This window comes from Rhinolophus ferrumequinum, chromosome 9, assembly GCF_004115265.2.
Source record: "Rhinolophus ferrumequinum isolate MPI-CBG mRhiFer1 chromosome 9, mRhiFer1_v1.p, whole genome shotgun sequence".
Lineage (NCBI taxonomy): Eukaryota > Metazoa > Chordata > Mammalia > Chiroptera > Rhinolophidae > Rhinolophus > Rhinolophus ferrumequinum.
Genome location: NC_046292.1, coordinates 27,912,298 through 27,924,501, shown reverse-complemented (window position 1 = coordinate 27,924,501; position 12,204 = coordinate 27,912,298). Strand labels below are relative to the sequence as shown.

Genomic DNA, 12,204 nt, shown 5'->3' with positions numbered 1-12,204 from the left:
AATTGTGCCTCCCTCCGTCCTTCTATGCTTCATGAAATTTGAATACTGAAGAATAAGATTTTTTTGGAGGGGTTTGGTTGCCCTTTGGAGATCCACATGCCCTGTAATATCTGGTTTTTTTTGCCTCCTTGAGGGCAGTATTATCCTGGTGATAGTGCATATTCTAGATAAATGAAGTTTATATTTTTCAGTATCCAAACATTTTATTTAAACATTTTAATAGAAATATTTCAAAGATTTTTTGGGGAAAACTCAAGAACATTATGATGAGCATTCTTTTTTATATTATTTTATGATATGATTCTAGAGCTTGGTCTTTATTATCCTCTCCTTTTATTAATCAGTTCTTTCTTATCACCTCTCATTTTGCTACTTCTAAACTAGTAATGAATTGAGAATTGTGTCTTCATAAGAGTCAATAGGTTCTAAGCTAGAGCTCTAGAGTGTCTCTTTTAGAGAGGTTTAGAGGACTTTTTTCATCTTTTAGTTTGAACCTATATTCTAACCTCCAGATAAGTGTGATATCTATTACTATACATTTTTGCCTAATTGGTCCCCTTTAAATGACCAGTGATACGGAATGAAAAGGGGTCTCTACACTTGTGTTAGGGTTTCAGGAAGTAGAATTGGGTCAGGAAGGGAAAGATCACTTTCAAGCTGATAAGTTGCAATCACCCAGAGTGCTAGAGTATAGATTTGGGAGTTAAATTACCTAGTGCTGCATAACATAATAGATACTGACAGAATGGATGGTAGCTCAAGAGTAAGTATGTGAGTTCTTTCTGCAGTGATCTTTGTGCTAGTAGAGTACCGAATTAGTCAGAAGCATTCTTCATTAATTTTAGACATATTTAAAAAGAAAGTTGATGAGCTCGATATACAACATACTTTTGTACTGTGGGAAAGGCATTCTGGCGAGACTGGACTTGTTGGCTTGTAACAAAGTGTCCCAAACAAGCTCTTTTACTGCTTACCTGAAAGTGAGTCCCATTCTGTTTGTGTATAAGAAACCTGTTGTTTCTGAATCTGTTTAACTGATTTCAGAACAATTTATTTGTGTTTAGAAGAATAGTATTGTTTCTTGCTTTATCTAAATTTTTCTTTAGGACCCTTTTCTGAGTAGCTATAGAATTGTAGTAACCCTGTACTTGGATGTCTTCAGGGGCTATGCAGTGAGAATGAGAACGAGATGTTCTATAATAAATAGCCTCTCTCCTTGTTTCACTTGAGAATTAATAGTTCCTAATAGTTTTTATGGGTGTGCTCCCCCCCACCCCCCAAATGACTTAGGAGCTTGCAAGTGTTTGAAGAAACGGGAATCTCTCATAGTGAATTTCTTCAGCGTCAACATGCAGAGGAAGGTGGTGGTCCCCTTGGAGGCCCTCTGAAGTTCCCTAACCCTTGCATCCTCTGGCTTCATGCTGACCAGACAGGTAAAAGCCCTTTGATGTCCTAGAGTCCATCTGAGATAGAGCTTATACATTACTATGTATAAAATTCTTAGAACCATGAGTGGCTCATAATAAGCACTAAATAAATATTAGCTATTAATTTTACTTTTGTTACCAATATTCATTGACTTAGTAAGGCAAATGCCATTCTCCTGAGTGTACATCTGGAAAGGGAGTAAGGGTAGCCCTGGCTACCCTACCTAGCCCTGGCACTAGGATGAGATACCAAGGGAGGGATAAGTTTGATGGGTGGGGTGGAAAAGAGACTGCCGTCCAGGGAAGATCCAAAGGAGAAAGAGAGGGAAGCCTCCTATGGAAGAGGTCTGACTCCCTGGGTTGGCTGGAATCTGAATCACTGATTAGTCTAGAAGCAGTAGGCCTGAGAAGTGGGTATGACAGTTTGCTAGCTAGCCTGATGGTGGTGTTTCCCTGTGATGGTAGTACTTTCTTTATCCAGGAAACATACAGGAAGCATTCAATGAAGTATCAAGTATTCTGTGTAATACTTGGATTTCATAGATGAATGTGAGACAGTGCCTGCTCTTAAGCTCCCAGTCTAGTAGGGCAACAAATATCGAGATAGATACTACATTGTGATAAATGCTGAGCTAGAAAGTGGGGCCACAGAGAAGAGATGACGAGCATTCTCTGGGGGGAGTCAGGGACCAATTTGTTGTAAAGATAACCTGTGAGCTAAGTGTGGAAAGATGAGATTATTATGAGAACAGGCAGCATAGTGTAGTTATTAAAAGCACATTCTCTGAGCCAGTCTGTCTGGATTCAAATTCCTGATCCACCATCTTCTGGCTATGTGAGTTTTAAGGCAAGTTAATTTATCTTTCTGTGCCCCAATTTTCTCTTCTGTAAGATGAAGATAATGATAGTACATACCTCATAGTTTTGTTGAGGATTAGATGAGTTAATAATACATACAAAGTGCTCAGAATGTGCTTGACACATCATGAACCCTCAATAAATGCAAATTTTTAGGAAGATAGAAAAAACAGGTTAGTATCATCGCAAGCCAAGAAGTAGCAATGGCCGACACGTAGAAGAGCATGACTGAAATAATGAAAGTTTGTTATTAATCTTAGTTATAAGTGTATAGAAAAGTGGTGTTTTAATAATGAAATGTTTGTAAATAAAAACATGTCCTACAATGCAGCATAAAAGAATGGTGTCTGATCTATGATAAAGCTGTGTTTCAGCACCACATCTGAATGATTATGACCTGTCACTCTTGGCTCCTGTGTCAGGCTCAGTCTTCAAGATAGACTTAGGATGGCTTTGGATTCAAGTTCCTCTTCCTACCCAGATTGTTCTTAAATGTGAAATAACACAGAGTAACAAATACAATGGGGAAAAAATAAGAAACGTAAACCAGTGGGCTCTCAGCTGCCTCTAAAATAAATAGTGGACATACTAATACATTCCAAATGAGAATAAAATATTTGTCCCTCCTAAAAGCTGTAATTGTATGCTTCGTCTTTAATAAAAAGATGTGTGTTTCATTCTGGTTGTTTTTATTGGAGTTGCAGAGTCTTAAGTGTGACTAAATATAATGTGAATTATATAATCCTTGGACTCTGAACCCTTTCTCCCATGTGGACAAATTCTCTTTGTGGCAGCCTACTTATTCATCATGTAAGTGTATAGTACACACCTACAGCAGGCTTGCTGGTGATGGGCTAATTTGATTCAAGTTCTAGATGAGCGCTTGGATAAGAGGGTGGATGACATGCTTGCTGCTGGGCTCTTGGATGAACTAAGAGATTTTCACAGACGCTATAATCAGAAGAAAGTTACAGAAAACAGGTGAGGATTTGACTATTACTACTTTGACCTACTCCGTCCCTTGCTTATGGTCAAAAGACCATAAACATAAAACTGGCTTTGGATCTACTTGTTTGTTAGCCTTTGTCTTTGGCGTTGGCAAGGCTTGTTGGAAGGAGGTGTGGTGTACTTGTTACAGTTGCAATTTTCTAATCTGTCAAACATTCCCAGGAGTTAATTTTCAAGGGAAGTACCTGGGAGTTTAGGGGGGTGGTAGAGGAAGTATTTTAGAGAAGCAATTAACTGCTAAGGATCTCACTTTCCTCATGGAACGGATGAAACGGCTCAGCTAGATCATCTCCAAGGCCCTTGCTAGCTCTCAGATGCAATGGCTCATCTGCTGATGCTCTCCTGTTCCCAGCCAGGACTATCAACATGGTATCTTCCAGTCAATTGGCTTCAAGGAATTTCACGAGTACCTGATCACGGAGGGAAAATGCACACCAGAGACAAGTAACCAGCTCCTAAAGAAAGGTGTGAATTCCTCCATCTAACCTAGCTGTGGACATCCTTGGGTGACAAAGTACCTTGCTGGTATGGTCTGAGAAAGAGCTAAGGCTAGAAGAGTCCCAAATGGCCTTCAGCTCAGAATTCAGATTTTTGTCTACCAAGTGTGCTGCTGTGGCTAATTTTCTGCTACTCTGGGCGGGTCTTTCGGCAGGATGAGAAATACTCAGAGGGTCTTATGTTTACATTATCTTTCAGGTATTGAGGCTCTGAAACAAGTAACTAAGAGATACGCCCGGAAGCAAAACCGATGGGTTAAAAACCGTTTTTTGAGCAGTAAGTCTCATGTTTTTCCTTATCCCCTGGGTCTGTTTTCAATAGAATATAGACGTTCTTAGCTCATCCAGAAAATGAACCTGTTTTTTTGTTTTTTTCCCCCCTTTCTTCCGCCTCCTCCCCCCACTCCGGTTCAAGCCGTTGTTTCTCAGTCCAGTTGTGTAGGACACAGCTCCCTGGCCCATGCTGGTATTATGAGCTTTGCGCTAGGTGGTCGCCAGTCAGTCAGCCGCTGACAGCAGCTCACGGCAGCTCTTGCTGGCTGCTGGCCATTCATGCTGGCCATCGGCCGCTCATGGCAGCCCATGGTAGCCCATGGCAGCTCTGGCTGCCGGCCACTCACCGCAGCAGACGGTAGCCCACGGCAACAGACGGTAGCCCAGGGCAGCACACGCCAACCTCCAGCTACTCACAGCAGCCCAGCTCTCGCCCAGCTCCAGGGAGAGCTGTTGTTCACAATCTTAGCTGTAGAGGGCGCAGCTCACTGGCCCATGTGGGAATCGAACTGGCGACCTTGTTGTTAGGAGCGCAGTGCTCCAACCACCTGAGCCACCAGGCCGGCCCTCTGAACCTGTTCTAAGATTGGAGACCTGACCTGGAGGGAGGGCCTATTGCATAAATGATTATCCAGGGATATTTTCGTGTGATATCTCAGAAAACAAAGTAAATCTTTCCAGTGAGGAGTCAGCTTATGCCTTGAACACATGCATGCTGGCTGCAAACAGGTAAGAGCAAAATAGCAACACCTTAGTAGAGTTGGTGTTAAGGGTTAATTTTAGCTTCCAGTTTTGGTAGGGAGGCTCTCCTGATTAAGATGGTTCTTAGGCCAGATGGCAGTATAAAAAGACAAAACCACCCACTCCCCCAGTAGCACCTTTGGGTTCAGATATATGGTGCTTCATACTGCGTCAACTTTAATTTTAGTTGAACAGCACTTTAAGGAAAGGGGAAGAAAAAGGCTCATTTCTTGGACCCTGCACTGTGTCCTTGGCACTAAATTTGGTGCTGTACATAAATTATTGAGCCTTCGAGGTAGGTGTTATTCTTCTTTTTGCAGATAAGGAAATGGAGGCTTAGAGAGGTTAAATAACTTGCCCCAAATTCCCTAGCTAATGAGCAGTAGAGTGCTGAATGCAGGCCTGACTCTGAAGTCCACACTCTGCTCTCTACCACTCTTCTTGTTTCCTTTAGCTGTAACTGTAGCTAGACAGCGTGAATATTGGCCTTGGGTAAGAAATTGTGTATTTATGAGCTAAAAGGAGATTAAGCATAAGTGAAACCCCAATTTTATCTTGGGGACACTTAAAATATGGTTCTGAATCATCCCGTTGAACTTTTATTTCTGCTTTCAGTTAGGGATACGGGCAGCGAGGCCTCCACCCACGTATGCCCCTCCGCGCCTCTGAGCACAAACACCTTGAGTCACATTGTTGATGATGAGACTGCTGAAGTTCTCTCTCCCAGAGCTCTGCAGTGTCGTTCTGGCACCGACAGGCTCTTTATACCTTCTTCTACTTACCCTGCTTTCTCTGCATGTCCTGTGGTAGATAGAAGTCTGAGTTAGCTGAAATTGAAGTTCACGACTACACATTTCTAACGCAGCTTCTCTTTTCCCCAGGGCTAACAATTAGTCTGTGACAAAAGATGTTTTTTGTAATGATTTGGAACTTCCTCCTGTGGTAAAGCCACAATAACTCCCCCATGTCTGAGTCAGGAGGGGGTGATGGCACAGTGCATCATATGCTCATTCCTCATTCATGTGTGTGCCGGCACAGTCCTGGTGCTGGAGTGAAAGGCACAGCTGCCCTGGAAATCAAGAGCCGTGTGTGATTGGCCAGAGCTGGTCTGCTGGGATATGGTTCTGGCAAGAAGCCAGAGGGACTTCCCCACCCCAGCTTGGCCTTGGACTCAAGCCAGGAATAGCAGCTGGGAGCCGAGAACTTGTTGAAAGGTGCTTAGACAGGGCACAGAAGCCCAACAAAGGACTTAGAGGGGAAAGGAAAATATAGAGTGGCCTGCAAACAGGTGCAGAGCTTAGCCAAGGCCAGGTGTGCTGTGGATGCTGCCTGCACCCTCCCAGTCTCACCTTTCCGTGTGGTGGCAGGTGCAGCCCAGTCCAGTTTAAGAAGAATCTTATTCGTGGTTGGCACAATCAAAAGGCCGGCACCTGCCAGCCGTTGGCATCCTGAGGACTTTGATGTTTTTGTCTATGGGGCAGTGCTCTTTGCCTTTAGACAACGACTTACCCTAGCTGTGAAAGGCTTTAGTGTGTGCACAGACCGGGGAAGCTACAGCAGAGACTGACCATGGTTGGCTCAGGTGGATGAGATGCTTATAGCTATACTCGGCTACCTCCAGTCCCATCTCCACTCAGAAGTCCTTTGTTTCCTCCTATGGTGTGCTCTCTTTATAGTGTAGCACACACAGTGGTCACTATAGCTGTTACTCTTTATTTTTTTCCTGACTGATTTGGAAGGTTCTACTCCGGAGACTCTGGATTACACAGTTAGACTTGTTGACTGCAGACCAGTCAACCTTCTAGGTCTTTCTTGGATTTTATGTAGCTGTTTGGTTCATGTTTCTGGTTAGAATGAGTGGCAAGGTCAGAATGTTCATTATTCCTTTGGCCCCCATCTGTTTCCCTTGATTTTTGGAGTCCTGGGAGCAGAATAGATTAGGTCTTAGGGGCTGACCGCTCGTAACTTTTCTTTGTCATCATTAGGACCTGGTCCCGGTGCCCTCCCAGTATATGGCTTAGAAGTATCTGATGTCTCAAAGTGGGAGAAGTCTGTTCTTGAACCTGCTCTTGAAATTGTGCAAAGCTTCATCCAGGTGATTATTAGTCATGGTACTATCTATTGTCTGGTTTTCAGACAGCTTTCCTTAGCTTTCACCTTTATTGCTGTGTGGCAAATCAAGCCTTTTCCATGGAATAGAGCAGAAGGGCTGGCTGCTTTTAGATCCCTAGAGACTGCATCTTCCACATTCGGAAAGGTTGTTGCTAAAATCTGCTCACAGCCCACCTGCTCCCTGGGATGAGAAAAAGGAATCTTGAAAAAAATCCCACTCTCCTTAATATCAATGATATCCAAATCTCTTTGAATTGAATGCTTCTCTCCCATCTATCCCTTGTTCTTTCAGGGCCATGAGCCTGCTGCTACTCCAGTAAAAATACCATGCAATGAAACTGAGAACAAGAGAAGTTATCACATGTGTGACCTCTGTGATCGAATCATCATTGGGGACCGCGAATGGGCAGGTAGAGTCTGGGGAAGGGCACAGAGATATCTGTAAGGGTGGGTCACATTGACTTCCAGAAATTTAAGGTCTTTGCTAGGTTGAAGCTGGAGTCTGTTTATTTATAAAGGGAGGACCAGATTCCTCTGAGAACCTGCACTCAAATTTCATGGATGCCTTCCCAAATTGAGTTATTTATCTCTGTATTCTGAATCTCAAAGGAAAATCATATGCCCTCTAGCTTTAGCTGGAGTAGATATTTTATACTGAGAGGTCTATAGGTAACTTTCCAGAGCTCCTTTGACTTTCGTGATCCTGCCTTGTAGGAATTCCTTGGCTTTTCATGTTCAGACCTCAGTAAGGGAAGGTAGGATTGTAAGAGAAGCCAGGTAACTCACCCAAGAAACCAAAAAAGCAGAGATAGCTGGGAGGGAGAAAGACGTGCAATTACTCTTCTTGAGTACATTCTTCAGAAGTGGTGTCTCTTCAGAAGAAGTCAGTAATTTTTAAGGTAATACGTTGAAATGGTGGTAGTTGCTAAAACTGATGAGAAGTGTTAAGGGAAACTGTGTGGAAGCAAATGTGGTTAAGGGTAATACCTTCTTTATAAGATACTTCTGACCACCCCAGCGTCGGCCCTGCCGGAAGGCTCTGTCTCTGTTTTAGAGCCTGGATTTGCCTCTGCCACAGAGTCACACAGCACTCATCTCTGTCAGATTTCTATAGTCATCCAATCAACGTCCAAAGGGCCTTAGCCTCCAAGCCTTGAATTTATATTGTATTTAGAAACTTGTTTAAGGCTCACTCCTTTTAGGCACAGTAGGGCCTGTAGTTACCCAGCAGCTAGAATCCTCCTGTTCAGAGTACTGCTTTGCATAGATTCTCACAGAAGTAGATTTTTCTCCCCATACCAACCAGTAGAATGATTAGTTCTATTAACTGGAAATTCTGGCAAAATGAACTCCATTGTCAGAGACTGGGGATGGCTGTGATTGCCCAAGCAGCAGAAGAAGCCTCGATTGTGGTTGGTTTATAATGATGAAAGGGGGAGAGAAAGAGAGTGTCTGATTGTTTTTTCTAAAGGAAACTTAGTGGTTCAATTTGTCGAATGTCCTTCAGGGAAAGCCTTAGAGAAGCAACATTTGTGAGCCTATCTGAGCTCAGCTTGTGGAAACCTTCTATAGTGCCATCTGTCAAGTTCTTGCTCCTGTCTCCTGCTGCCATAGCTCAGGCTCTAGCTGGAGAACAAAGCTGACCTTTTTGCCAAAGTAAACTGTTTTTGACTTCTAACCTCTTCCTTACTTATTTTTGCTTCTAAGTCTTTAAAAATGATGTTCTAAATATGTATGAAAGAATTGAATCTAGTTGTCTATTTCTTTAGGTGTTCCAAATAAGATTTCCTTGAAAAAGAACAGGCTGTGTGAGTTAGTCAGAGGGTGGGAACTGTCTTTGGGATGAGAGGTCAGAAATCGGTCTCAGGCAACAGTAGCTTTATTGCTTCTATGGACCCTCAGAAGGGATCATCAGAGAAGAATGTTTCTTGTTGTCTGTCCGGAGCATTGTGTGTGTGGAGAATGTAAGCCTTGTGGGTTAGTCATTCAAATGGCTTACCTGACTCAGGCAGAGAGGGGTGTCGGACGAGGAGGGGACCACGAGGGGCAACTTGTGAGAGCAGGGAAGAAGTGGGAGGGGCATCTCTGGGTGCTGCAGGCCTGTGGTCGGACAGCGCCTCTGTCCTGCAGTACAGACAGGACTTGGATTTGTAACGTTTTTAGTCATGTGAGTTGAAATGTGTCTGTAACAGGAAGCCCCATACTGAAAATTGGAATTAAGAATCCTGATTCTGGAAAATTAGGTCTCTCTTTGGAGCTATAGATAAGCTGAGGAGCTTATCTACTGTGTGATCTTGGACAAAATGTAAGACCTCTGTGAACTCAGTTTCCTCCTCTGTGAAATGAGTGGCATAGTACTGTCGGCGGGCTTGTGGGGAGGATTAGCGAGGGAAAGCACCTCGCAGGGTGCACTTGATACATGGTAGCTCACTGTAGTTGGCTAGCTCTCTGGCCCTGTAACTTATTCTTCCCTTAAAAATGCTAAGCAGCTATACCAATGCATGTGTTGATCCTGTTATTGTGAAAAAAAAGGATTTCATGGTTAACTTTATATGCTTCTAGGATGAGTTCTAGAAAATCCTAATGAGTTATTTTGTTTTGTTTTATTTCAGCACATAGAAAATCCAAATCCCACTTGCACCAACTGAAGAAAAGAAGAAGATTGGACTCAGATGCCATCACCGCCATAGAAAGTTGGAGTGTTTCCCCAGACCGTGACAAAGAGCTTAAAGAGAAGGGATCCCCAGGGCAGAATGATGAAGAGCTGAAATCCAGTGTTTAAAGAGACCTGTCCAGTGGCCTTTGCAAAGGTGGCGGGGATCCAGTTCAGGAGGGAGGTCATGTCTGTGTCCCAGGCAGGGCCGAGGAGTGCTGTGTAGGAAGTCCCTACCCTTTTCTTTCATTCAGTGGTGTGGTTTTAAAGTCATGTGAAGTGGTGTGTTCTCTGTCATGTGAACTGCAGGTCTTGTCAATCCTTGTGTGGCTGATGCAGCTGGCAATGATGAGTTCAGGAAGGGATTTTTTTTTCTTTTATTTAACCTTAAAGGTTCTATTTTTAAGAAAGGCACAGATTGCACTTTTTTTACACTTAAGGATCTTTTTGGTGATGAAGACCAGGATTCACTATATCCCTTAAAAAAGAAATTGTATGTCCCAGAGTCTGGCTAAAATATCTAATTTCCAGACACTTTTATAGATGACTGAAATATTATGAGCCACAGATCAGGTCTGGATTTGCACGGATGGCAGGAAAAGACTGGCCCCAGTGATATGATTCAGTGAACCAAACCACTTCTTGAAATTCCGTAGGGAACAAGAGAATGAGACCAAGGTGGTCATGACATGGGGCTTGAAAAACTAGAACCTTTGGCGATTCGTTGATTTCTCCTGTGTGATAATTACTATCACTGCTATCTTTCTATTGAGTTAGGAATCTATACTTTCAATGAAAGTTAAATAAAGAGTTTGCAAGAGCCTCTTTAAGGCAAGAGCCTTAAAAAGATATATGTCCACATCTAGTTTGTACACAATATGCTCAATTATCAACATGATGGCTTTTTCTTAAATTTAACATTCTTCATATGATCATGCTGACCATTTATTTAGCAAATGTTTATTGAGCACTTAATTATATTCCTGAAAGACATCTGGAGAGCATCTTTTATTGGAGATTTATGTTATCTCCAATAAAATTTGAAACTCTCTTTCTGGAATGATATAAAAAGACATTCATTAAGAAATCTCACTTGTACCTCCATGCCCTTCTCCCCCTATAATCACTTACTAGTTTCTTACATGTCTCAAGAGTTTTTAAACAAAACCTAACAAGTACAAATATATATTCTTATTTTTTCCTCCTATACCCAAAAGATAGCATATAGCATATACTGCCTTCATCTGTCACCTTAACTGTTGGCAGTACCTGGGCATGTATGGATTTCTCCTGCTACCTCTGTCGGGTCTCCTGTTTTTGGCTCTGACCACTCTGAGGAATTCTCAGAGGCCAGCCCATGCATTCATTCATCCAGCACATATTTTAGAACTTATGTGCCATGTGTGCTGTGTTAGACTCTGGGAATACAAAAATCCACATTGATCAAATAATTACAGAATTCCAGCTGTGATAAGAGCTGCAAAGAAAGGATACTTGCTGTAAGAGCAGGTCGTGTGAGGACCTGCCCCACCTTGGTGTGGAGGAGTGTGTGCGCGTGTTGGGGGAGGCATGTGCTGAGGCGCTTGGTGTGGCACGGCACGATACTGGCAGGAGTGGCCAGGACGGCGGGTGTGGTACTGCGTGCCCTGGAAAGCGGGGTCTCTCACTTGACTTCAGTGGCTTCTCTCCCTCTCCCCAAGTCTGCAGGATATCTTGGGCCCCTTCAGCCTTACCCCCTTTAACTGATTTGAATCTCAAGAATAAATTTTTCTCTGGTCAAAGAAGAAATTGGCATTGTATCTCCTCCATGTTGTTCTTTACATTAAACATGATATAATTTTCCCAATCAGTTTATTAACTACTTCAGGAGCTAACCGGAAGCCACATCTTTCCACTGGAAGTGGAGATGAATACTTAGTGTGAATCAAGCAGAACCATGCACTTTATATACGTTCCCTTCTCACATAGCCCTGGGAGGGAGATGCTGTTTCTATTTCTGTTAACCAAAGGGGAAACTGAGGCTCAGCAAAGGAGTACAGCTAGCGAGTGGCAGAGCTGGAACTGAGGTGAAGTGGCAGACTTCAGAGCTCAAGCCGTTAAGCACGTGTTAAGCTGGCTGCTTTTAGGGAGGAACCTTAGTCTTTCTGAAATGCTTTTCACTCAGGTTGCTAAATGTGTTTGAAAGCTGTAGAAAAGTTTCAATGGACAAGCAGGAAAAACTAGTTTTAATAATCCTACCTCAAAAAGCCTTTAATCCTTCCATCTGAAATACCTGGAGCGGCAGCTTCCCACTGAACTCATTGCTATCTCTATGGCAATTGGAAATCAGGAATTTCTTGAAAGAAAGAAAGAAAGCGCCTCATGTTAACAAAGCACCTACAAAGTTTAAGGTACTGTGATTGTGCCCACTGCTCCTGTTCTTAGAAACTGTAAATTCAGCAAGGTGGAATCTCTTCACCAGCAGCAGAGCCTGGGGGGAATGCAGAACGCGAGAAATCGGCTTGTCGCCCTGGTCTAAGGCAGTGCCCTGAGGTAGCTAATCCTTTTTCTGCCTGCTGCCCTGTGAGTGACTTTGCTGTTAAGCGTAGGGACAAACAGTAGTTCTTCCTAGTGCTTGTCATAAATGTAGAGTTGA

The 12,204-nt window shown here is 43.1% G+C and overlaps 1 protein-coding gene across 2 annotated transcripts in view; it reads left to right on the top strand.

The window, feature by feature from the left end:
• Nucleotides 1–11,948, top strand: part of TRIT1 (tRNA isopentenyltransferase 1) — a 39,606-nt gene extending 27,658 nt beyond the window's left edge. The window contains exons 4-10 of one of the 2 annotated variants that reach the window (XM_033114093.1): nucleotides 1,291–1,433; nucleotides 3,155–3,266; nucleotides 3,646–3,758; nucleotides 3,990–4,067; nucleotides 6,790–6,899; nucleotides 7,209–7,326; nucleotides 9,529–11,948. In XM_033114093.1, coding sequence (XP_032969984.1) covers nucleotides 1,291–1,433; nucleotides 3,155–3,266; nucleotides 3,646–3,758; nucleotides 3,990–4,067; nucleotides 6,790–6,899; nucleotides 7,209–7,326; nucleotides 9,529–9,698 — 844 coding nt within the window. In that variant the 3' untranslated portion in view covers nucleotides 9,699–11,948. The remainder of the gene's footprint in view (nucleotides 1–1,290; nucleotides 1,434–3,154; nucleotides 3,267–3,645; nucleotides 3,759–3,989; nucleotides 4,068–6,789; nucleotides 6,900–7,208; nucleotides 7,327–9,528) is intronic. The other variant, XM_033114092.1, reaches the window with a different exon arrangement.
• The last annotated feature ends 256 nt before the right edge of the window (nucleotides 11,949–12,204 follow it).